The sequence below is a fragment of the Pipistrellus hanaki genome, assembly GCF_964339955.1.
Source record: "Pipistrellus hanaki genome assembly, chromosome: 14".
Lineage (NCBI taxonomy): Eukaryota > Metazoa > Chordata > Mammalia > Chiroptera > Vespertilionidae > Pipistrellus > Pipistrellus hanaki.
In genome coordinates this window covers 53890579-53916396 of record NC_140516.1, presented here as the reverse complement: position 1 = coordinate 53916396, position 25818 = coordinate 53890579, and the positions used below count along the sequence as shown (strand labels likewise).

Here is a 25818-nt window from a genome sequence, read left to right as displayed (position 1 = left end):
AGACAATAATTTAACTTATTTTAAAAGTCTGTTTCTACATTTTAAAAATAGGAATCATCGAGCTCAAAGGTAGTTGTAAGAAACAAATGATAATGTACAAACAAAAGCATCCTGCAGATTTGGGTCAGTTTTAGCTTTTGGTTTAAGGGTCTGAATGGCATATTCTAAAAGATTAAGTCTATGAAGTTACACCAGTGGCTCATTCATTTAATAGCAAAGTTATTTAAACTAATAACAGCAGTTAACTTCAGTTTCCTCATACATAAGTGATGTGATAGCAATTATTTAATAGTTTATCTTTCTCATGCCTGCAGTTTATACAGATTTGATTGTGTGAAAGAATAAGCAAAGTTATTTCTCAAAAGTTCCTCATTTCCAGGATTTAGCTGACAACGGGAAAAGTACAATAAAGCTCACCACCAGCTACACAAAAGGAAGCCGCCTCAAACCCGGGGATGGCGGGCGGCTGTGGTCACTGAGGCAGCAGCACACAGTCCCGGGCGCTGCGGATGCCACCAATGCTAACAGGCGGCCTCAGGCTTCAGGTCCAGCTGCTCCCCAGTGAGTGACCATTCCCTCCGAGGAAGTGCACCTGTCTCCTGACCCTCTGCCTCCTCTTCTCCCGGTTATGCTTAAAACACACTCCTCACCCTCAAAGGGGGAGTCACCCGCCCAGCACTGAGGTGACTCTGTGCGGGGTGGGGGGGAGGGGGTCCAGAGATGGGACAGGGAATGTCTTCCGTCTTCCGGGGCTTGGGGAGCAGAGTCTGTGTCCTCCTTCCTTCCTTCCGCGGCACCGAAAGGGCCTCCCCAAACAGGTGCTCACCACAAGCCTCGATCAGACACCTGGCGCCCTGAACATTTTAAACAACAGTTTGCGAGGCCCCCAAAGGACCTCTTTCTAAGCACGATTAAAAGCAAGCAATGCTTTACAAGAACTCAGTCACTGTTTTGCCTTTCGTTAATATAATAGTTTCATGAAATATTGTGTATACTAAACTTTGGATTCATTTTTTAAAATAGAAACCCAAAGGTGTGTTAAATCATTATGGCATCAAAATCTACATTAAGAAAAATAAAAACTAAACTTGAAAATTTGAAATAGTCTATAGTAAGAAATTTAAAAATAAGTTTAATTTGGAAACTGCAAACACCAACACTTAGGGTTAGGTTAATAAGTTTTGTAAAAGTGATTTAAAAATCAAATGCAACAAATTCCTAATTTTCTGGCAATCAGTACACTAAAGACCCAAATTAAACAAAACAATAAAGAAGCTAATTATAGTACATTCATATGAGCAACTGTTAATAATTAAAAATTATTTTTACCAAGACTTTTTAGTAACACGAACACTCCTCCAAGTTAAGTAAAAATATAACACTGTAAAATGGAAAATATAATCCCCATCATATGGAAAATTACTGGGTGTCTTTTGATGCAGATCTGGCCACACAAGTTTCAGCTACATAGGTTAACTAACATTTAAGGAAATTTAAAATCTGGTTCCTAACAAGCACATAGCTATGTAAGACACTAGCAACATACATGATGGGACAGTGCAGATGGAGAACGTTTCCACACAGCTGAGCTTTGGTTTAGTCCAGTGGTCGGCAAACTCATTAGTCCACAGAGCCAAATATCAACAGGACAACGGTTGAAATTTTTTTTGAGAGCCAAATTTTTTAAACTTAAACTTCTTCTAACGCCACTTCTTCAAAATAGACTCACCCAAGCTGGGGTATTTTGTGGAAGAGCCACAATCAAGGGGCCAAAAAGCCGCATGTGGCTCGCGAGCCGCAGTTTGCTGACCACGGGTTTAGACCATTTATATCCTATATAATAAAGAGGTAATATGCACACTGACCCTCATGCCCTCACAAAGATGGCTGCCTATGATCAGGTTGGCAGGGGGGTTAGTGAGAGAGGACCAAACGACTGAACTGCAGGCTGCATGGGGGTACCAGACAGGCGGGGGTGGGGTGGGGGGAGGGAGGCAGTTGGGGGTGACCAGGCCGGTAAGGGGGGGGGGGCATTTAGAGGCGACCAGACTGGCAGAGGGGGATAGTTGGGGTGACCAGGCCAGCAAGAGGGGACAGAAAGGAGTGACCAGACAGTGGGGGGGAGGGAGAGGAAGGGCAGTTGAAGCGACCAGGCCAGCAGGAAGGAGGCAGTTGGGGGACTGGCCAGCAGCAGGGGCCAGTTAGGGGTGACCAGGCCTTTAGGGATAGGCAGTTAGGACCCATCAGGCAGATGAGTGATTAGGAGCCAATGTTCCAGGATTGTGAGAGGGATGTTCAACTGCTAGTTTAGGCTCCATCCTGACAGTCAGACATCCCCCCAGGGGACCCAGAATGAAGAGGGTGCAGGCTGGGCTGAGGGGACCCCCCCCACATTAATTTTGTGCACCGGGCCTCTAGTTTAATATAAAATCAATAGCAGTGGGTTCAAGCGGGCCATCTTGCTAGCTGTCTCACCTGTTCTCTGTTCAGCTTTCCTTCTTTTCCCAGACCCTCTGAGAGACTGAAAGTTGTGTTCTCGTGTTGTCTTCACTACTGGATTGTGAACTGTCTCCTTTTTCTTTTTCTAAGGCTGCTTTAGGGCAGTGTCCCCCGCCCTCCCAAGCTCAGACGGAGGGTGCTCCTGGCCTTGGTGTGGGTAGGAGACGGGAGTGTTGCTCAGGAGAGCACCCACAACAAAGACAGAACCGACCCGCCCACAGCGCCGAGGCTGGGAAAGCTTGCTCTAGCATTTACAGAATCCATCTCCCACTCATCACTGTCTTCCAATAAGTGACGACACTTCCTGAGCCACGAGGCTCAGAGCAGTGCCATCAGCTCTCCTGCCTGCCACTGCTGCTCACGTAAACAGCTGTGATCCGGACCTCCCCTCACCTGCCTCTCCAGGCTCAATGTGCTTCATGAGCAAGTGGGGAACATCTACCTCATGGACACTGTGAGAACTGAAACAAGGGAAGCAGAGCTTAGCACAGTAGCCACACTGTCGGTGCCAACTTCTTTTTAGTAACTGCAACTGAAGACTTAATTGACCTGAAATGAAGGGCTGGAAGGACACCTCTGAAGAGAAGCCCCAGAGCTGGCAGTCACACTCAGTTCAGTTCCTTCCAGAGGCCCCTCTGGGGCTTCACCTCCAGAATGGTGCTGAGCTGCCCCCTACCACACCGGCTGGCAGGGCTTGACTCAGAGGAGAATTTCAAGAATCTCTCGGCCTCTGATATATAATCCCTTTACTTACCTACACTTAATTGAAGACATCTGTGGGTGGTGCCACACAAAATGTAATTCAGGTTTGGAAACGTCAATAAAAACGTCTGTAAGGAGAGGCCGGTGTAAACCTAGCAGGGAGCGCACATCGGCAACCACAGAGCCACACAAAGTTGGGACTAGAATGGAAATATGTTGCCTGACTTGACGAGGTGATAAAAGCTCTTTTCCCATAAAGCGTAATGAGCTCTATTAGTCCTCAGCTCACAGGAACGCGCAGGGTCAGCCCCACAGAGGGAAGTAACGACGCTCCACACATGGCTCCACTCAGGCGGCAGCGGATCCCATTACTGACGGAGCTGCTACCCAGACAAGCTCATCAGTTCCCGTGGCAGGTAACTGGTTAGGACTTGCAACAAAGGACACGCTTCATTCAGAGCAGCTTTTGTGGACAAAGTGAAATTGAGTCTCCTTCATTTCCACCAACTGCAGGTCTCATGTATTTCATTCTCTACCAGAATTATTTTTCTTTTATTCGAAACTAGAGGCCCAGTACACATTTGTGCACTGGTGGGGTCCCTTGGCCTGGCCTGCAGGGATCGGGCTGAAACCAGCTCTCTGACACCCCCCAAGATTGCAGGAGGGCATAGGCCAGGCCAAGGGACCCCATTGGTGCATGATCGGGGCTGGGGAGGGACCACAGGATGGCTCCAGGATGTGTCTGGCCCATTTTAACCAGTCCCCATCAACCAGACTCCAGCAGCAAGTAACCTACTGGTTGGAGCATCTGCCCCCTGGTGGTCAGTGGACATCATAGCAACTGGTTGAATAGTCGGACACTTAGCATACTAGGCTTTTATATTGTATATATATACAATAGATTAGGCAAGGTGTCTCTTCTACAGCTTAATGTAAAAATCAAACATTTAGACTCCCAACATTCTCCTGCCTTAGCTTTGCTTGGGCTCTCAGGCTCCGCAGGACCAAGGAGCCGAGTCCTGAGCTCAATGATTGGAGACTAGGAGGAGCTAGAGACTTGGGGAGCTGGAGACTGGGAGGCAGGGGGAGCTGGAGACTGGGGGGAGCTGGAAACTGGGAGGCAGAGGGAGCTGGAGACTGGGAAGCAGGGGAGCTGGAGACTGGGGGAGCTGGAGACTGGGAGGCAGGGGGAGCTGGAGACTGAGGGGAGCTGGAAACTGGGAGGCAGAGGGAGCTGGAGACTGGGAAGCAGGGGAGCTGGAGACTGGGGGAGCTGGAGACTGAGGGAAGGGAGGAGGGAGCAACCAATAATTGTCATCAGGTAGCTCCCTGGAAATTCCAGGCTAAAACAATATCAACAGAAAGCCCTCAACCACTTCCCAAATACTTTAAGGGGAAAAAGAGCACGTTGGCCATGTTAAATTTTTATTTCTTCCCCTCCCCATGTCCATCGGTCCAGTCAGAAATTAATCACTTTAGCTAAGGCAAAGTACATTTCCAAGCATTAAGTGGAAAAAGCGAATCACACAGAAAAGGACAGAAATCATCACTAAGCATCAATCTCGACGCTGTCCCTTGTTTTCACTGAAGATGAAGCTTCCCCACCTAAAGTCCAGCGTCCCAGGGAGCGAGAGGCACTGGAAGCACGCATGCTTGGTGCAGCTCCAGGTGTGTGGCTGGTGTGCTCCATGTCCCACCTACACCTGGAACCCGGAGACCACAGATCCGAGGCTGAGGGGCTACAACCCAGCAGGGAGTCCGAGGATCGCCCACATTGAGATACAAACGGGAAACCTGCTGTGCTTCTATGGGTCACACCTGCCACTCTCAGCCTCAGCCCCACCAACTCTTTCCTCGGTGCCTCTGCACTGCACCGAGCTAAGCCAGGAAGCAAGGAGAGCAGGCTCCTCTCGCTGGCCTCGAGCGGCCCGAGAAGCTGGAGTTGGCCAGGAGGCCAGGAAGGGAAGGCATGATCTCGAACCCACAATGGCTCTAAATCCAGACGTCTCTACACTCTCGGCCACCTTTCTATTTTTCCCCAAAGTCTCATCACGCATCTCCCGCAAGTTATTTCGTATTAGCTGCAGCTCACAATGACTCCTGGTTCCCCGAAGAGCTAAGTTTTTCTTTATCTCACCATTTTATCCCTAGCTTCTCAGTTCTCATCTGCAGAACACTGTGAGGACTAAACGAGAAAGTGAACAAGGCACCTAGAGTAGGGTCTATACTATGAGAACAGCTCAGTCACAGGTGAGTCCTCCGGCACAGGAAGTCCTTTGCTCCTTCCTAATCAATCCACAGATTTTCAACAGCTCATTTGAACCAAATGAAGCATCCTATGTCAGCCTCTGCCTAGGCTTCTCCAGCTCGTTAACACCTTGGCAGTTCAGAGAAAGTAAGGCTGATGTTAAAACAGTTATGGCAGCGGGAGATGCCCCACACAAGATGTCCATGGCGATGCTATTGCTCAGGTCAGTGTAAACTTACCTCCAACGGTGAGGTGCAAAGGAATCCTGTGAACTGCAGTCACATTTGAATAGAATCAGGTTCATCCAGTAAATGAGCAGCAAAAGAGAACATAAAAGGAAAACTTATTACACACATTTTCAGCAAGAACACTTAAAGTAACCCCAAAGTCTACGTATAACATCAATGCTCTCATACATATATAGCCATCCAGAGTACAGAGATGGTCAATGTGGCCCACAGTGGGCATCTGACTACTTGAATTACATTAAGTAAAATTTTTTTTTTTTTAAAGAATCTGTATAAAAACAAGTAAGTCCTAAAATATTTCTTTAAAGTTTCATTTCACAACCCTTGTATAAGAAAGCACCCGCTCTAAGGGAAGAGTCAGAGTCTGCCTGACCAAAGTCAAGTAAACGCCAAGCAAAGGACAAGGTATAAATCAAGAGGAACCGAGAAGAGAGAGAAATAAAGTCAAGAGCAAAAGAGGAGGTTGGATTTGATTAAATCCCAGAAGCTCTGGGTTTAGGAGGCAAAAAGAAGCAATTCAACATATTATAACAGTCCCATTTACATGAAATATTCACAATAGGAAATCTCTAGAGACAGAAAGTGGATGAGGGTTGCCTAGAGCTTGGGGTGGGGGGGGATGGGGAGTGTCTGCTAATGGGTAATTAAAATGTTTTAAAATTAGATGGTTGTGGTAAAAATCATTGATTGTACACCTTAGGGGTGAAATTTGTAGTATGTGAATGATATCTCAAGCTATTAATAAAAGCTCCCCTCCCACCCCTGCCAGTTTGGCTCAGTGGATAGAGCATTGGCTAGCTGACTGAAAGGTTCCCGGTGTAATTCCGGTCAAGGGCACATGCCTGGGTTGTGGGCTCAATATCCAGTAGGGGGCGTGCAGGAGGCAGCCGATCAATGGTTCTCATCACTGATGTTTCTAACTCTTTCCCTCTTCCTTCCCCTCTGAAATCAATACAACCATATCCCGTCCCCAAAGCAGGCTGGGTGAGCCTGAGTGACAGAGGGCAGGTACTGCTCCACTTGGTGGCAGTTCCCTGCTCAGCTCTCCCTCCCCAGCCACTCACATATCTTTCCTCTCTGCTCTTTCTCAGACGCCACAGCAGCTTACAGAATCTCACCTGGAACTAAGAATGCTGCCTCCCAGCATTTAAACAACGACGCATACATTTTGGGGGAGGCAGTCATGCACAAATGACAAAGCAAAGTGCAGTTTTGCTCTGAGGACTCCATCTCATCTCATACATATTCATAATGGTAATTCATGTTTTCTTAGATGTCCTTACAAAATCAACATTTCAAACCCCTTGAGTTACAATAATGATGAAATACCCAAGTAGCATAAACTCTTGATCTTTCTAAATGCAAATTATGTGTACAGCGAGTTAGGCCGCTCCAAGCCCTGCTGGACCCCCCTTGCCGGCACTCACAGGGAACACAAATTATTTTATTTCCTCTTAGAGATGCACTCAGAAATGTTGCACAATGAAATTACATGATGTCTGGGATTTTCTTAAAAATCACTTGAGGGGTCAGGAGGAAAGTAATGAGGTGAATGTGTAGACAAAACAAGACTGGTCATTATACCAGTAAGGACAGAAGATGAGTTTTTGAGAATTCATTATACGAATATCACTACTGTGCGAATGTTTCAAGTTTCCATAATAAAGTTTAAAAAACTGTATCATGTGGTGAAGGCAGGGGTAGGCTAGAAAGGGTCAATGGTGAAAAAAAGGGGGCATCTGTAATACTTTCAACAATAAAAAATAAATTTTAAATAAAAAATTAAAAAACCTATATCAGACACTTCCTCCCCCAAATACTCAAGTAAATATTACTAGTACACTCCAAAGCCACGTAATTAACTAATATCCTATAGGCTCTCGATGCCAGGGAATACCAAAATACAAACTATCAGAATGTTTTCTTAAATTGTATCAATATGCAATTCGATTATATTAACTGTTAAGAGAACTTTCTGAAAGTGCAAGGTCTAACAAAATTTTAAATTCTCAAATGCTGATATGAAACAAGTCATTCTACTGAAATTTAAAGTGCAAGCTTTGTTGTTTGGGGTCCTTTTTACAGGAGCCCAACATGAGACAGAGACTGCACACTTATAGGTACCGCTTACACACTTGGTCAGACTGCCTCCAAGCACGACCACACATCTCCACAGCACGCCAGGTCCAGGTATTGCCAAAAGCTGTTAATATTACTAGTAGTATTTTATCATTTTTAATATGAATGCAAACCTATAAAAATAACTTTAAAAATATTTTAAGATTTGTTAGCTAAAATGTGCAAAGGACGATGTCTTATTTATCTATGTGTCCCCAAAACCTACCATACTGATGAAACATGCTAGGAATTAAATGTTTACACAACTGGTTGAATAGAAGAATCACACTCATCCATAGCCAAGGGGAAAGAAATATGGGAGCCATTTTAAAAATAAAAATTTTGAACTATTTCTAAAATGTCACAGAAAAGCTTTTACATATATGTGTGTCAATATGTTTACATACACATATATACCTATAGCTTACCTTTCTAGATCTACACAAATATATTCCTATTTTTACACATTCTTAAAGACAGAATTAGGCTCTGGGTAAATAATCATGTACGTTAATACATATTCTTGTATTACTACTAACTGGATAAAACCAACTGCTTTTTCATCACGCAAACAGCTCCCTGAAATTACTGGCGTCTTAAATAAATTACCACTGCAAACCACAAGCTCTCCTTGTTTGGACTAGCCATCACAGGCAGCACTGCTCACTTGTCAAGTCCTTCGGAGGCCGTAAAGCACGAGGCTCCTCAGGTTTAATAGGAAAAGCAGACCTAAATCACAGCAGATCACGACCCAAGGCGCTCAGGACAAGGTGATTCCTATCACATGAGCTTTGCAAGCACTAAACAGTGCTTACTTGTTGGAGGTGGATTTCTCAACACTCAGGAAACTAAAGCAACTCTCACTTATAGAGAAACAACGCCAAGAGCTCCTGACTTCTTTTGAATTTTCCTTTTGCTTCAATGTCCCAAGTTTCAAGAACACAGTTTTCTTTCAGAGTAGTTTTCCGTTGGCCGGACTTGTCTCCAGCTGCTTCTTAGGAACCGTCAACTCAGCGGCGGGTCTCCCCACGAGTTCCTGGGCCCTGCTCCAGGCACCGACCGAGCCTTTCTTCTGACTCTAGCCGAGTATTTTCACAAGTTGGTGTAATAGCACAAGGAACACTACAGGCTATGGGAATCTGACCTAGTGAGTTCTTCAAAAGCAAGAACTGCCATCACCAAAGCACAAACTCAGAAATATCCTCAGTTCCTTTGTCTCCAGCTCCAAATAAAGCCGTTGAAAAATATACATATAAATCTTTAACGAATGATACCTTTTTTAGGTTTTATATGATATAAAAGTAATTTACAAAACTAAAATTACAGCCTTGACTGGGTTGGCTCACTGGATAGAGCGTCGGCCTACGGACTGAAGGGTCCCGGGTTCGATTCTGGTCATGGGTATGTACCTTGGTTGTGGGCCAACCACCATCTCTACTCACTCTCTATGCCAACTGCTAATGACAATCTCTGACTAACTGCCACCCCAAAGGGCCCACTAGAGCAGGGATCTCGACTGCTGACTCACATGCTACCTACCAAAGGCTTCTCCAACAGTGCCTGGCACATACTGTGTGCTCGATACATATTTAACAAACACGTTAGGAGACCATAAGGTAGAGAGGGAATACGCTAAAACTAGACAAACTAACAAATGACATCAAAAAGAGAAAGGATAAGAGGCTGGGAGGGGAGGGAAGATGGCAGCGGAATAGACGGACATGTCCTGAGCCTTGTCCCGGAGCGGGTGGAAGGAGCAGCTAAAACGAGTGGAATTCAGCCCGAATTTGGCGAGGAGACGCAGCTGGTGAGATAGTTTGCACCCAGGAAGGGCAGAAGTCCCTGGAAGTAAGGTAAAATCAAGGATCTAAGCAGGAGAATCTGCCGAGCCGCTGTGTCCAAAGAGGCTGGGGGAATCTACAGGAGCCGGGCCGCGTCCCTGAGGACAGGCTAAGCATCAGTCTGTGAGAGAAAAAAAAAAAGGGGGGGGGGGGGGCCAAGGGAAAGAGGCTGGAAGAGTCATTAGAGAAAAAGGCAGTCACCTGCGGGCACTTGCACTGGGAGGAGGCGGAGCACGACCATGCGTTCGTGGAGGACTCTCACTGCACATGATTTGAGAACATAAAATCTTCAATTACCTGGAAAATGTGCTTATGCTGAACATCTCATTCACTGGTGTCAGTTATTCTATAGACATTGTTTAGGCCACTGTAACTTAGCCACACGGTAAAATGTGGCCCAGTGAAAAGCACTTACATTTGGAGGCACTACTCTGCCATTGCTCCCCCATGTTATCTTGGACAAAGCGCCTAATTCTCCGAACAGGAGAAGTCAATCTACACAACCACTGAGTTCCCTTTGTCTCTAAAGTATGATGCTATGCTTTATGATCTGAGACAAGTTTCTGGAAATTACTGACCAAAATAAACTTTAAGGAAAAATATTCCCAGTGCTATTTAACACAAACCCTTTTGTATCTCCCCCCAAATTAACATTATGCTAAGAATACAATAGAGCTGCTACTCTAAGTTATTTAAGTGATTCAAAAACTTTGGTAATTTAACTATTAGTAAACGTCTCACACGCCTTAAGACGGATTACAATACGAAAGTACCCTGATTTAGAAGTTGCTCATAAAAAGTGTTTTTTTTTAATTGAATTAAAATACCAATAATTGCCTAAGCCCTCTACTTTATTCAGCTAAGTTAGCCCTGACCTTAAAAAAATATGAAAAATATTTCAAAATGCTCAGAGCTTGCCTTCATTATGAGTTAGATATTGATAAAATAGTGCATGCCTATGCACATGACAGGTTTGTCTGCATACCTGAAGGAACTGTCAGTCTGATACAGTGGTAACTTTTTAAACGTAAGCTATTATTTTCATACACACAGAGTAAGACTACTAAGAGGGGAAATGAAGCTGAAAATGTGTAAATTAAATTCCAAAAAAAATTAAATCTTTCACAAGCAACCAATCATCTGTAATTATCATATTCAACGCCTCGATGCAAACTGCTTCTACCCAACAGCAGAAGGAAAGCATTTATCCTCCTTCCCAGGATGTAAACCCAGGGCTGTATCCCCTACTGGCAGGGCTGACCCTGATCAAAGACTAGACCTGTTCTGGAGCCAGGGCGCCACCTGCTGGCTGGAGCCATGCACAACCCAGCATTCCATTAGCTCCTGTGTTTCACTTCCAGGTCAGGGCGGACCCAGGGTGACCTTCCCTTTTTATGACTACGTTCACTGTCTGACCACGTATGCCTCATGTAAGACAGCCTTCCCCTAAACAAGCACCGCTGAGGCGTGCAGGTCTCCTTCTCTGCATCGCTCACAGTAATGCCCTGAACTCCTGTAGCAAACAGTATCCACCAAAGCACAGGACCCTGGAACAGCCTCCACCGCGGTAGGAACGTCTGCAGCAGTGACACCTCCTTACACAGGGTTGCTAGGCAGCTCACAGGCCTGCTGTTGCCCACCAGTGAGCCCCAATTTACTATCTTGTCTAGAGAAGATCCTGCTCATGAAGCAGGGATGTCCCTCGGAGAGAAAGGAGCCAGAGAGCAGCGGCCGTAGGAGCAGAGAGCTACTCAGCACCCCCAAGAATTGTTACCCACTGCCAACAGCAGTCCAAAAATATCAAATGAGAAGTCCCAGCAATAAACAATTGGTGGGTGTTACACAGCACACCACTCTGGGCGGTGTGAGGCACTCTCCTGCCATGCCGTTCTGCCCGCCCAGGACGCCAATCACCCGTGTCCAGTGTATCCGGGCGTACATGCTCCTCCCTGGGTAATCAGAAAGACAAGCTCACATAGCTTTATTACATTCCCTGCTACACTGCACCACGTCACTGCTAGTCACTGCTGTCCATCTCTTCTGTGCCTGATCTAAGATTAAACTGTGCGCAGGCATGTGCAGGAAGAACATGGCACAGACAGGATTTGGGGCACGAAGACTGGCGGTAACGAGCACACAGTGATGTCTGCTGACTCGGCCTGATGACAACAGATACACACACTGCATTCCATTTCCTGGGCAGAACATCGTGTAAGAACACATCTTTTTCCAGGAGGATTTAAAATGTCGACAGGTATAACGCATTTTCATAACATTCAGTATCTCACACTGAAAGTAGAGTATTATATACTCCACTGAACAGATTAAGTGGCATAAGAAATTATATTATTTCTTCACACCCACGCCCATCACATAGGAAACGTGTAACAAAGGTACCTCGGTCTTCCCACACTCCTCGGGCGGATCCTGGTGTATGGCCATTTGATACTTGACATACAAAGAAAACGACTGGCTGAGGGACGACTTGAACTCTGGGTCCTCAAAGGAGACAGGCACTAACCTCACCTTCAGAGCAAGGAAGATACAAGCACACACTATTGAAACACGCCGCCTGAGGACGCGCTTCTGAAGGTGAGGCCCAGTAAGATCTCCGCAATTCCCCTTCCAAAGCTCAGCACTGGGTTCTCCAGGAAACGAGTGACCCTGGGAGGTGACGGGCATAGAACTCAAAGCACTAACTTCACACTAACAAAGGCCAAGACTTGGATCTTCCTCTGTTTGGGGCTTCCCTCGGCCCACCTACGCAGTTTTCTGCACGCCCTGAAGTCAATGCGGCTGCTGACGGCCATGGCCGCTTCTTTTGTCACCACCACAAGGCAAGTGCTATAAGCTTTTTCCTTGTCCAGATTTTTCCTGAGTGATTTGATTTATGAAAGTATAAGCAATGAGGATTTCTGTTCAAATACTCTTACTTTTCTAACTCTCCTCAGTTGAGTCTGGGCAGTATATTAACAGAGTAAGGCAGCTGCTATGAATGATTCCTTCTACATGTGGCTTAAAAATAGGGAGCGTATTAACCTGTTGTGCAAAGTATGTCTACCATAAAATGCAAAGGCTTTTTGCATTTTTCTCAAATATTTTTACTTAGACCTCTATTATTTTTAGATAAATGCATCTAAACAGTGGTTTTAATTGAAGATAATTCATTTTGTGTGTTCCTTTTCCACTTTGAAATCATACGACTGGCACTAGGCACAATTTGCACTTTCAGAATGTCCGTCAATCCAGTTCTGTCTCTTTGCAGATATGCTGCAAACAGCATATAAATAAAATGCATCCCAAGTAAACCCAGAGTTCATACAGGGACATCGAGTGGAAGGGAGAGTTCCGTGTGCTTGGCCTGCTGACCTGGCTGACAGTTGGTTCATCAGGTGAGTGGTTGTGAATAACCATCTGGTATCGTTTATAGACCTGGTACGACTCCAGCATTGTGGCTTTGAACTGAGAACTTGGTGGAGATGATCTCACCACCCTCACCTTCAGAAGGAGTTAAAAACAATGTCCATTAATTCATGTGCTTATTCCATGGAATATGCATTAACAATTACTCCCACCCAAAAAGAACCAAATGCTCCAATACAAACATTAATGCATAAATATGTAACAGTTTAACATTAAAAATCTACCAGTTAGTAAATAAATGTAAAAAGTCATTTCTCCAACATTCAGGCTCAGTAAGAAGGCAGAGGACCCTGCCTCAATTCTAAGACTAGCTGAAGTCTGGAACCCCACTATGGAAGCTGCTCTCTGACACTCAGGGTACAAACACAAATACAGACTCTTCCAGCCTAGCCGTGAGCATCTCACCTGCGGTTAGTCAGTCAGCAATTCTGGAAATGTGAATATATTTTTGGACACACTGATGAGCTGTTGCTAGTGCTAAACTTACCACCTTTTTTATGAGGGTAAAAGACAACAGAGTGCTCCTATTTTATAACATGGCTAAAAATGGAGACTCCAACTCAGATTCCCTTCACTCAGATCTTAATGTCACCGTCGTGCTCAATATATAAGTTAACCAGTGTAACTTAGATTACTCATATGTAAAATGAGGAAGAGTTAAAAACAGTAATTGCAAGCAGTAATAGCTAACATTTATTTTAATATTAGTTACTAACCAGTCAAAATGGGCTAGCAGAACAAGATAGTAAAACAGAAAATCAAAAGCAATCTAATAAAAAGGCACATGTCACGCAGGCCCTGAGAAGTAATTCTTCTACGAAGAAAGCGTGACAGTGGGCAGCAGGTCTCTATCTGTCCAGAGAGCCGCTACATTAAAAAGCAAAAGCTGCCTACTGTAAACAGCTAGGTTAGATGTGCCTGGTGCCCTGAATACCTTACTATTTATAAAAAATAATGACTCCTCATAAAATGTTTAGAGTGTTAATTCCTTTCTTAAAGTTGGGAAGGAGAAAATCAAGAACAAAATCAGAGTAGCCAGGAAGTATGAGTGAAAGCTGTTAAAAGTTACACCTGACAACATATTGTCCTAAGGTTTACATTACACTGTATTAAAGTTAGCTTTTAATATCAAGTCTTCAGTGATAAGAAATGTTCTTAGGTGACATTAAACTATAAACTCAAAGGCTGAGCAGTTACTAATCACTTATGAGAATATGATAGTATCATCATGGCTCATGTTTTAGAAAACAAGGTATAAATACCAAACAAATACTGAAAAATCTAGACTTAATCTGGAATGTAAATCAATTTGGGAAAAATGACAGGAACACTTAAAAAGTATTTCTACCATGCTTATCTGGCTGGGGGAAAGTAACGAGACGTTTATTACAGTAGGACGACTAGGTACCGCTTCGTTACGCCCTAACTGCTGGCCTGCACAGGTGATGCTGCTGCTTGACCAAGATCAGGAGGACAGAACAACAGTGACGCGCCTCACTGACCTCTTCTCCTTCACTATCTAAACTGCCAAACGTGAAATTCAAATAGGTGTTTTTTGCTTTTTTCACTTTAACTACTAAATTTCAATCAAAGGATACAGAAAGCCAGAAACTTTACACAGCAAAACATGCAAAAACCTGGATTTGCTTTGTTAACTTGAGTCAAACTGCCTGTTTTTTTTATCTTAAATTTCTCTCAAGTAGCAGCTGACTTAGTAAACACAAATGCTACTCCATCCAATCCACTTTAATTTCCCAGTTTAAACAATGTATCAATGGATTAATATAACTTAAAATGAAAATATACAAGGGACTCAACAAAAAAACAAAGCAAAACAAAACATTGCATGTTCTCCAAAGTACCTCTAACTTATGTGACGCATCCTCTGGTAAAGATTCAAAAATTAACTCTTCCAGCGATTTGGGCTGGTTGGGTTTGGTCTTTGGTTCCCATGGAGCCTGGAAGCCGTCAGGCTCTCCAGCCTGGCTCTGCTGCATGAGCTTTAACCTCTTCCTCTCCTTCCGGATTTCCTTTGCTTTCCGACATGGAGGCTTGCTCAAATCTGCCCCTTTGCCTAAAAAGAATTTCAGAATATGGAACCAATCACATTTGACTCTCAAAGATGCCAGAGAGATGTAGCTGTCAGGTGAGCTTCAGGGCAGGTGTCTGAGAGGGTCCTGGTGTGAAGCCGAAAGTTAATCTTAAAATTCTACCTTTGAAGCAAGAATTGCTGAAGAAGGTCAAGAGGCACAGAACTTTCCAGACATCTCTTATTGTTGAAAATCTCTCTTCTAAGCAAATATTTTACTTCCTCTCTGCCATTGTGAGTGACAGAACACAATCAAGTATCTTCTGCTCAGGACATGGCTGCCTCTGGCCCACACTTCTGAGCTCTGGGGACACAGACACGCTCAGCCCCAGGTGGAAAGATGTGCTGCTCCCAGAGCACACTGGGCGGGTTCTCAACCAAAAACCCTTTTATGCAGTTGACAGTGTGTCTCTCCCCACCGGAGGAGTCGCATCAGTTAGCTCTAGTGAATCAGAATTGTAATCAAACCTTTTTAAAAGGTAAAAATTTTAACTATCTGGGACCCCACAATTCCAGAATATCACATATGGAAAATGACTTTTAACCTTATACCAAGCTAGACTCCTCCTGGCATCCATTTCCCATATCCTTGATATGGGCCATATGGGCCAGTGTAATAGTAACAGCAGTTCACAAGTAATCCTCATAGTAGAAACTGTAGAACCAAAAATGGGAGATATCTGTAATACTATCAGTACAACAAAAACAGTCAACTGTAAGTCAGTGACTCTTTCAAATGAGGGGAGGGTACATGGAAGTTCATTATAATATTCAGTCTTCATGTGTCTGTTTGAAATTCTCCAAAATGGCTTTTTAATCTGATATACAAGTAATTTTTATAATAAAAAAATTAAAAATAAAAGAACTAACCCTATCACTTTAGTAAAAGTTGAAGGAAATTACCTAAATCGTTCAAAATATTTTAATGGCTTATTCTCATTTTTAGGATAAAATCTCAGACCAACATCAATTTAAATGCCATTAAAGTCTTACATAAAAAACACACTATTCAACAAAAACACAGTTTTCTGTGCTTTTATATATGTAGCAAAGAAAACTAAAATAGTACTAAATAGTACTAAAAATCCCTTGTTCTTAAACATAAGAACAAATTTAAGAAATGAAGCATAAAAACAACCCAAATTATTTTTATAAAATGTTAAAAGAATTGTATACACATTCTTGCACATAAGCACATTATATACTCATTTAATGGTTAAGAAAACTTTTAAACTTAATTATTTTATAAGTGAAAATATAGAAAAAAATCTTTCCTTTTTAAAAGTGAAATTAAATATCAAAATCTAAAATTTTTTAAATTAAAATTTATTATGATTGCCTAAAGAAACCTAATGATAAACAAGAATTTTACGATGTCTATACTGTGGACATAATACCGAAAATTACTTTGTCTCACTTAACACCAAAAATAAAAATGCTGAGCATATATTTTCACTAAAAAGGTTTGGTTCTCAAGCCTCGAGGGCCCTAAGGTAGTAAGGAGAAATGGAGCTCTTTTCAAATGAGTTTGGGGATAATGAAGCTATTGTCAGGGTTAGACATTGGTTTAACCCAGGCAGTAAGCGGTCTAAAACAGATCCGTTTTGTGGATTCAGGAGTGAGAGGACCGGTCACATTCCCACCACAAGGGGCACTGGACAGGTCGTCGGACAGCGGTGGTACCTGGCTTAGGAACGGCGTGCACTTCCACCGCGTGGGACGGTTCCCCGGAGCCCTGCTCCTCGTTCCTGTCCTGTGACTGAATACATTCCTTAGATTCCTCTTTCTTTGTGCTTTTTCCTTTCTTCTTCACTTCCCTCTCTAAGCTGTCTTTGAGGTTATCGCCGAGCTGTTTAAGGTCACATTGTAGATCCAATCTATTGATGAGCGCCATGTCCCCGGCGACAGCATCCTCCATGCTGGGCTCCATAGGCTCATCTACAAGTAAGAAAGCAGCAAAGCCCATCAGCCAGACACAGTGAGGGCACCCGAAGGGAGCAATGTCCCTTTACCCTCCGCAGCAGAAGCTCCTGTGTGTCCACAGATCCACCCTCGTGCCCCACGCACAGCAGAGCTGCAGCCAGGACCGGGCAGCCCCGCAAGGGACCGCACTGCCCTCCTCTGTCAGTCGGGACCAAGTTCCCACCAACAAAACATAACCAAACGGATAATCCAAAGGTGCCTCCCTTGTTCTAAAGGAAATATGTGTCCTGAACTTCCATCATTTCCCCTCCCCACTGGCAGGATCAGTAAGAACCAGAGCGACCTTGGGAACATAAGGAGGGCAGCCCAAAATGGCCAACCTGGCATACCACCCCGACTGCTGTGTGAGGGAGGAACAGATTGCTATCACTGTTTAGTCCCTGCATTTTGGTGTCTCTGTGTTACAGCTTTCACCCTAATGAGTACATCACTTCTATTAACTAAGTTGTAGCAGTAAGTAATTCAGAAAATTATACAAGTCAAATAAAAAACCTAGCATAAAAGCTACATAAAAAGACAGGCAACTGGTGTGTGTGTGTGTGTGTGTGTGTGTGTGTGTGTAAATGATAGATGTCTGTAATACTACTAACAATAAAATATATATTAAAAATAAAAAGGGCAGGCAACCATCACTTTGCAAATGAACAGCATTCTCAAAGCTTATCTAAATAGTTTTTGAAACCCAGAACATGATTCCCAGCCACTGAACAGTTTGTACTGACTAACCAACAAAATACATTTAACCTGTAAGATCACAGCGGACAATAAGCAGAGCTCGGCCAACATCCTGATGCTCCCAAAGCTCCAACTGCTCCTGACCCTCCGTGACCCGAGCCTCTGACCTCTTTGCTGTCTGGCTCTGCCCAGTTGGCTCCCACCTGCCTGAATCCTGGTCCATATGGACAGTGCATGAGGGCAAAGTACAGGAGAGTGTCCTCCGGGCCACCGCCTCTCCAGTGCTTAAAAAAGGGATTGGGACATTGTAGGCATCAAAGCACACTTGGGGAATGAAGTAACAAGCTAAGATGGGGGTGGGAGGCTCCTAAGATAAGGCATTTCCTAGGGCAGAAGGAAGCAAGGGCTTGAAGAATGGGTGCCTTCTTAATTCTTATTTATGTATTTATAGGCATTGCCTATAAGAAAAGGGTTTTTTGTTTGTTTTTTAAGTAACAAAACTGAAAATGCAAAGTATCCGTAACCACAGTTAATTAAATGTTACTAATTATCTTTAAGAATTTCATGCATTTAGCCGAGACCGGATTGGCTCAGTGGATAGAGCGTTGGCCTGAGGACTGAAAGGTCACAGGTTCGATTCTGGTCAAGGGCATGTACCTCGGTTGCGGGCACATCCCCGGTAGGGGGTGTGTAAGAGGCAGCTGATCGATGATTCTCTCTCATCGATGTTTCTGACTCCTTATCCTCTCTCTTCCTCTCTGTGAAAAATCAATAAAATATATTAAAAAAAAAAAAAATCATGCATTTAAAAAAAATTCCCACATAATTCAAAATTGACCAGACAAGTGAGAAACAGAACTTGAGGCAATGTAACTACTGAAGTCAGTCTCACTCCACAGCCAAAGGGACTGCAATCACATGCAAGTTGCACGTGAGCACCTGGTCTCCAGAGCGGTCCCCTTCCCGTTTCCTTCACAAGGATATTACTGGGATCGAGTGAGAGAAGAGTTGCCAAAGCACCATGAAAGCTACAATTTCCATAAACTCCAGAACACTGTACCTTGAAAAAGACCCTCAATCTTTCATCAAGCAAGACTTGCCCTCACATCCATTTCCCACACCCTTGATGTGGAGCCAGGGAATAGTAACAGCTGTTCCCAAGGAAATGTCGTCATAGAAACAGTGGTACCTGATTGTGGTGAGGACCCTGTTCCTTGACGGAAAGTAAGAACCCTGGAGAGAGACATCATTTTAAAGTCAACAGTTTTAACCCCATCTCATCTTACCCTCACAACTTCCTTTGGAAATTTCCCCTTTAGCCAGAAATTTCAACATTTTTTTCAAAACCTTCTTGTGAGATTTTGATGGCTGAAACTGTAAAGCTTGGCACCTACGAAAGCAAAATAAATTTTTAAAAAATGAACTCAAACTCTGAAGAAATGAACCAGTTATGGACAGTATCCAGTATACTGAGGCATTGCTTATGCCTGGGATTTCTGGATAAAGGCAAGGCTTAATGTAGCCTCTAACCAGTGGTCCTCAACCTTTCTAATGTCGTGACCCTTTAATACAGTTCCTCATGTTGTGGTGACCCCCAACCATAACATTATTTTCATTGGTACTTCATAACTGTAATTTTGCTTCTGTTAATGAATTGTAATGTAAGTATCTGTAAGGCTCTACAGCAGCGGTTCTCAACCTGTGGGATCCACAGTTTGAGAACTGCTAGCAGGGTCGCCTAAGACCATCGGAAAGCACAGATATTTACATTACGATTCATAACAGTAGCAAAATTAGTTATGATAGCAATGAAAATAATGTTATGGTTGTGGGTCACCACAACATGAGGAACTGTATTAAAGAAAGGGTTGCAGCATTAGAAAGGTTGAGAACCACTGCTCTAACTTCACCTCAAATCTCACTAAAACTAAGGGTTAGGGGGAAAAGACATAATACACTAGGAAAAAGAGGATGGGAGAAATGCCGGAAGCTAGAAAGCAGAAGTACAAGTGGTAGCTGACTGAGCAGGCCAAAGAAAGTTAACCCTGAACCAACAGTGAGAGAAGCCCAAAGGATACCCATTGTCTCTGCATTACCCATACCAGTCTCAGGGGCTACTGATACCTGTGTCAGACACCACAGGGGATGTGCAAGAAGGTGCATCTACAAATAGAAAGAGCCCTGAAAGTAGGTTCTGGAAGCAGGTCGATGTCAGGTGCCCTCCTGGCCCTGTACAGAGGACTCCCTCACAGCCCAGTAGAAAACTGCAGTTTCAGGAGAGGGAGACAGAGCCTCCAACATGAGGTCCACAAGCACATGGGGAGCGACGGACTGTACTGAGACCTCCCGGAGGTGAGGCCTTCTCTCCCAACGTGATCAGACCTGAAAGCACTGACGATGGGGAACAGCCCAGCCAGATCCCCTGCTCAAAGCCCACAGTAAGCAAGACCCGCATGGCACACGGGATTCCCAATGGGACCCTGGAAAGCTGGAATTGCCAGACACTTGAGGAGGGCCTGCTACAAAGATAGGCACCAATAAAACTGAGCTACCTGGCCAGAGAGAGAAAATCTTTTCATATTAGGATGTGGTGAAGGGGGCAGAGGGTAAACCCAAAAGATTATGAAAAACTGAATACTCTGTAGGAAAATAAGACTTTTCAGATTAAGCTTTCTAGTGAAGGAACGTGGCCTCTGAATGCACGTGGCAGTTCAGGTTTGAGCCCTCCGGCTGCTCCTCTTCCCCCAAATCCAATCTCGTACTGCCAGGATTTATGCAGTGTGAAGTTACATGCTAGAGAGGGGAAAGCCCTGAGCTAATCCTATAAAAGTTTGATATCTAAAAGTAGTTTGAGTATTTACCAATCTTTTCCCAATATTCCATGGATTTTCTGACTACACTGCCAAATGAAGAGGATATTTTTTTCATCTATTTTTACACTAGAGGCCCAGTGCATGGATTTGCGCGCCAGTGGGCTCTCTCGGACTGGCCTGTGCCCTCTAGCAACCTAGGACCCAGCCGTCTCGGCCTGATCCTCGGGGTCCCTCAGTCTGGCCTACTTAGAATGAAATTTAACATTTAAAATAAGCAAGACTCTACTAAAAAAGTACACAATCTTCATATTATGGAGCCTCTTTTTATTAATCGAAATTCTTACCTTATAGTGTATTGAGGACAACATGTTTTATTCATCACAGGCTTGTACACGTATCTCCCACTTCTAAAATTGTAAAATAGTTTTGTTAATTTCTTACGTATTTCTCATATATACCAAAGTAGATTACTATAGAAGCACAAACTTAATTGGGAAAAAAATCTAATCAATAGCGCAGAAACCCATGTAGGTTTAGTGACTCTTCCTAAGTGACATCTTGCAATGTGGGTGTGCTGAGGCCAGCTTCTCCTGCTAGACCTTACCTTGCACTCCCAGGCCAATCCTGTCACCTCCTCAGCAGCATTGCCACCCATTCCATGCCTGAGCTACCACCCAGATCCTCACTACAGGGCAGTGACAACTGCCCTGGAGGTGGTGGGACCAAGGCACACAGCTGCCTGTGATAGCCACTCTTGGGGGTTCCAGGTGCAACAGCACAAAGTACCCCCACATCAAGCTGTTCCTTTCATGCTTTCCAGAGTTCAGTTCATGGCAGAGCCATGGCTCTATGGGCTGAAATTCCTATGTTAAAGCCCTAACTCCCAGAACCCCAGAAGGTGACTGTGCTTAGAGAGAAGGCCTTTAAAGAGGTGATTGGGTTAAAAAGAAGCCATTAAGATGAGCCGCAATCCAGTCTGATACGCATCCTTATAAGAAAAGAAAATGGAAACAAAGGAATGAGGCACCAGGGAAGTCCACCCAAAAAGAAGGATCCTCTGTGGACACAGGGAGAGGCGGCCATGTGCAAGCCAAGGAGAGGCCTCAGTAGAAACCAGAGCTCTGGACACCTTGGTTTTGAACTTCCAGCCTCCGGATCTGAGAGAAAACAAATTTTTGCTAAGCTGGCCCATCTGTGGCATATTGTTATGGCAGCCCAAACAAATATTCAGTTCAGTTCAGTTCCCGAGCCAGGAACCGAGGAGTTATCTTAGACTCCTCCCTCTAATGAGCTCTATTTCCTGTCAGCAATCTTTCTGCTTCTAAAATGAACCTTCAGCCCTGGTCAGTTTGGCTCAGTGGACAAAGCATTGGCCTTCGGACTGAAAGGTCCTGAGTTCAATTCCGGTCAAGGGCATATGCCCAGGTTGCAGGCTCAATCCCCGGTATGGGACATGAAGGAGGCAGCCAATCGACGATTCTCTCTCGTCACTGATGTTTTTCTCTCCCTTCCTCTCTGAAATCAATAAAAATATATTTTGAAAAAGAAATAAAATAAATAAACCTCCAATCTGTCCCTCCTGTCTCTCGCCACTGCTGAGCCTACAGCCCGGCCCTGCATCACCCTGGAACCAGTCTTCGCCTCTCGGATCGCCCCTCCGACACTTCTCTGCTATGTAAACGACGATTCCCAAATCTCAAGGGCCACTGCATTCCTGTCCGTCAGCATCAGCGGTCCCTTCTGCCTTTGGAAAGGCTCCTCATCAGGGACACCAAGTCCTTCAGCACCGGACCTGTGTCTGCTTTTGAGCCCCGTCGTTATTAAGTTTAAGGGAAGTTGTGAAGTTCCATCTGTGCTTAATCCCAGGTTTATTGATTGGCACAGGGCACTTAACACTGCTCACACTACTTGTGTAAGGAATTTTGCCTAACAGTTACTTTAAAATCATCCACATAAAAATAACTACCAAAGAAAGCTTAGCCATCGAAGGCAATGCACTGTGTGGGCCTTAAAGAAATCCTAATTTAAATAAACCAACTGTTAAAAAAAAAACCACACACATCTGAGATGAGCAGAAAATCTAATCAAAACTAGGTAACAAAGAATTATTAATTTTGTAAGGTATAGCAAATGGAAAAGAACCCTTCTCTCTTAGAAAACAAACTTATTACAGGCATACTGGCATGATACCTGAAATTTGGTTTAAATTATTTTTGGGGGGGTGAGCGGGGAGAAGGCCGCTTGGGCTGCTATCATGAAGTGCTACAGGCTGAGTGGCTTCTAAACAACAGGAGTGTATTCCTCACAGGTCTGGGGCTGGGATGTCCAAGACCAAGGCCCAGCAGGTCAGTGTCTCGTGAAGACAAGCTTCCTGGCTCCTGCTCTCAGTGCATCCTCACATGGGAGAAGGGGCAGGGAGCTCTCTCTTAAAGGGCCAAATCTCATTCATGAGAGTTCCACCCTTATGCTAATCACCTCCCAAAGGCTACCCCTCCAAATTAATTGTAATGGGAATAGGATTGAAGCTATAAAGTTTGGTCGGATACAAGCATTCAGTCCATTGCAGGGACCAAAAAGAATTGATGAGCCCCAGCCAGTGTGGCTCTCAGTTGGCTGAGCATTGACCCCATGCACCAAAAGGTTGCTGGTTCCATCCCCTGTTGGGGTGTGTATGGGAGGGAGGGAACTGATCGATGTTCTCTATCCCACTGATGTTTCTCTCTCTCTCTCTCTCTCTCTCTCTCTTTCTCTCTCTCTCTCTCTCATCAATAGAATTATAATAAAAAATATTTAAAAACATACTGTACTTAAAAAAACAACATAGAATCAAGGAAAGAAGACTGGCAAAATGTTTAACAATTGCTAAAGCCTAGTGATAGATACACGAGCTTCATCGTAATGTACCTCTGTATCTGTATATATTTGAAGTTTTCCTGGTAAACATCATTAAAAAGAGAGAGAACAAAATCATTACATAAAGGGACAAAAAACGTCTTAAACCTCTTCCCAACAGCAGAAAAACATTTTAAGAGAAAAGAGTATTTTTTCTCTCACTCATAAGAACCTGAGTAACAGAGGAGCCGCCTGTGCTCCGTACTTACCTCCGCCATCCTCGGTCGATCAGGTCCTGGTAGTCCTGCACTGTCATGGAATGCGCCCACATGCCTGAAAGACAAGTACGTGTCACCTTGCAGACTGCACTCTGCACTTCTTAAATTCAAAGCAGTTTTTTTTTTTTTTTTTAAACGTGAATACAGAAGCAAAAAAAGAAAATCTAGGTCACACTGGAGGAACAAAAGTTTGCATGTTTTGTACTTGTTGGTTTGACATAATACAAATGGAAATTATGATATATTCTCCTTAATTAAAAAAACACACATCAGAGCTATCCCATTTAATTCAGGCTTAGTCGACAGTCTCCGTGACATCATAAATTCAGCTTCTTAGTGCAACCAGATTACATCACATCTTTAAACAACAATATCCCCAATAACGTAAGCTAGTCTCTTCAGAAAAATTAAAAAGCAAGTGTTTTCTTGTGCATATGAATTCTCCCGGTTTTTATATATGTTTACACTGAAAACAAGACAAAAACATGTAATAATACTCCTTTTAGCTACAAAAACTAAAAGTAAGCCTAGTGCCTAGGAACAGGAAAGTGATTACAGATGTACGGGTTACCGAGATGGTGAAATAATCACACAACCGTAACAAACGAAGCCTCTGAGAACACACTGGAAGGTCCATTAAAATGAGTGTTTCTGTTGTAACAGTAAATGCATCCGGCCCCGCAGACAGGTGGGGGGCAGAGGGCGCTCAGAACCCCAACAGCCTGGCGCAGCCTGACGTCACCCTAGGAGACCCGGGAAGAAAGCCTGACCCCCCCGACGGGGTCCCATGGCCAAGGGGATGGGAACTGAAGCCGGGACCATAACACGCGGTCCCCTCTTCAGGTGCAAGGCCGATAGCAGGGTCCTCCCACCAGACTGTAAACATGGGACGTCTTCACCCAGTATTTCCTCTCAGTGGGATAACCAGGATAACTCAAAATCCTGCTAAAATGTTAGTTTTATTGCACCCGTCGCAGTCACAATTGTAAAGCCCTGGACCTGGGAGGATCTCTAACAGCCTCAGGCCAACGCCGTCACCATGGGGGGGGTTCTCCCAAGGAGTCGCGTTCCCTGTCATTTGCACCCCGTGTTTTCCGGGTTCCGCTCCTCCTCTCTCGGGGACGGCCTCCCGCCGCGCTGCCCGCCCCCGGGGGCGCCTCACACCGCTTCCCCGAGGAGAAGGGCGGCCGGGGTCCCGGACCGCCGCCCGCCGCGGGCACCCACGCCCCTCGGCCAGCGGCCCCGCCGGCAGGGCGTCTTCGGGGCCCGGTCCACAGCCGGTTCCCGGGACCGAGCTTCCCCCCGCGGGGAGGGCGCGGAGGAACTGCCGCCTCGCTGTTTACAAACAACACCCCGGGAGGCGGCGGGGGAATGGCGGGCGAGGGGCTCCGTCAGCGTTCCCAGGCGGCGACGCCGGGCCTCCCTGCAGCGCCGGCGCCGGCGGCCGTGTCCCCTCCGGACCTGGTCCCGGGGGCACCTGTCAGCGGGGATCCCCGCCCGCGTCACAGACCCGCAGGGCGCGCCGGCGCCCGTCCTCCGCCCGGGCTGCCCGCGCGTCAGGGCGGCGGAGGGACGCGCTCGGGGGCTCCGCCGCGGAAGCCGGTGCGGCCGGGTTCACCCTGACAGTCGCGGGGGGCGGCGGCCAGGCCCCGCCGCGCCGAGGAGCCGCGACCCCGAGGCCGCCCCGCAGCCGAGGCGGCCGGCCCGCCCCGCTCACCATTAGATCGGCTTCCCGTCTCATCCTTGCAGTAACCGCAGCGGTAGAAGTCCTCGCCCTCGAAGTACTCCACCAGGCTGGACGACAGGGCGGCGCAGGAAGCCATGGCCGCGACGCCCCCCGCCTGACTCGCCGCCGCCCCACAACGCACCGCGCCGCCGCCCGGACGCCTCCGGCCGGCAGCCCCGCAGCCCGCAGCAGCCGCCGCCCCACAATGCAGCGCGCCGACCGGACGCCTCAGGCCGGACCTCCCCCTACCCCTTCCCGCTCAACCCACTGATGCCCCACAATGCACCGCGTCGCCGCAGCCGCCCCACAAAGCACCGCGCCTCGCGCAGGCGGAGGCGCTGAC

General features: G+C 45.4%; 1 protein-coding gene across 8 annotated transcripts in view; it reads right to left on the bottom strand.

Annotated features, from left to right (window-relative positions):
- ATE1 (arginyltransferase 1) overlaps nucleotides 1-25818 on the bottom strand; it is a 40410-nt gene that overhangs the window by 14152 nt on the left and 440 nt on the right. The window contains exons 1-9 of one of the 8 annotated variants that reach the window (XM_084904510.1): nucleotides 25467-25707; nucleotides 23741-23804; nucleotides 20984-21046; nucleotides 19113-19216; nucleotides 16852-17106; nucleotides 14942-15153; nucleotides 13026-13154; nucleotides 12054-12182; nucleotides 5689-5721 (exon numbers count right to left, since the gene is read on the bottom strand). In XM_084904510.1, the coding sequence (XP_084760636.1) occupies nucleotides 5689-5721; nucleotides 12054-12182; nucleotides 13026-13154; nucleotides 14942-15153; nucleotides 16852-17106; nucleotides 19113-19216; nucleotides 20984-21046; nucleotides 23741-23804; nucleotides 25467-25572 (1095 nt within the window). In that variant the 5' untranslated portion in view covers nucleotides 25573-25707. Of the gene's footprint in view, nucleotides 1-5688; nucleotides 5722-12053; nucleotides 12183-13025; nucleotides 13155-14941; nucleotides 15154-16851; nucleotides 17107-19112; nucleotides 19217-20983; nucleotides 21047-23740; nucleotides 23805-25466; nucleotides 25708-25818 lie in introns of those variants that run through there. The other 7 variants (XM_084904511.1, XM_084904512.1, XM_084904513.1 and 4 more) reach the window with 7 other exon arrangements.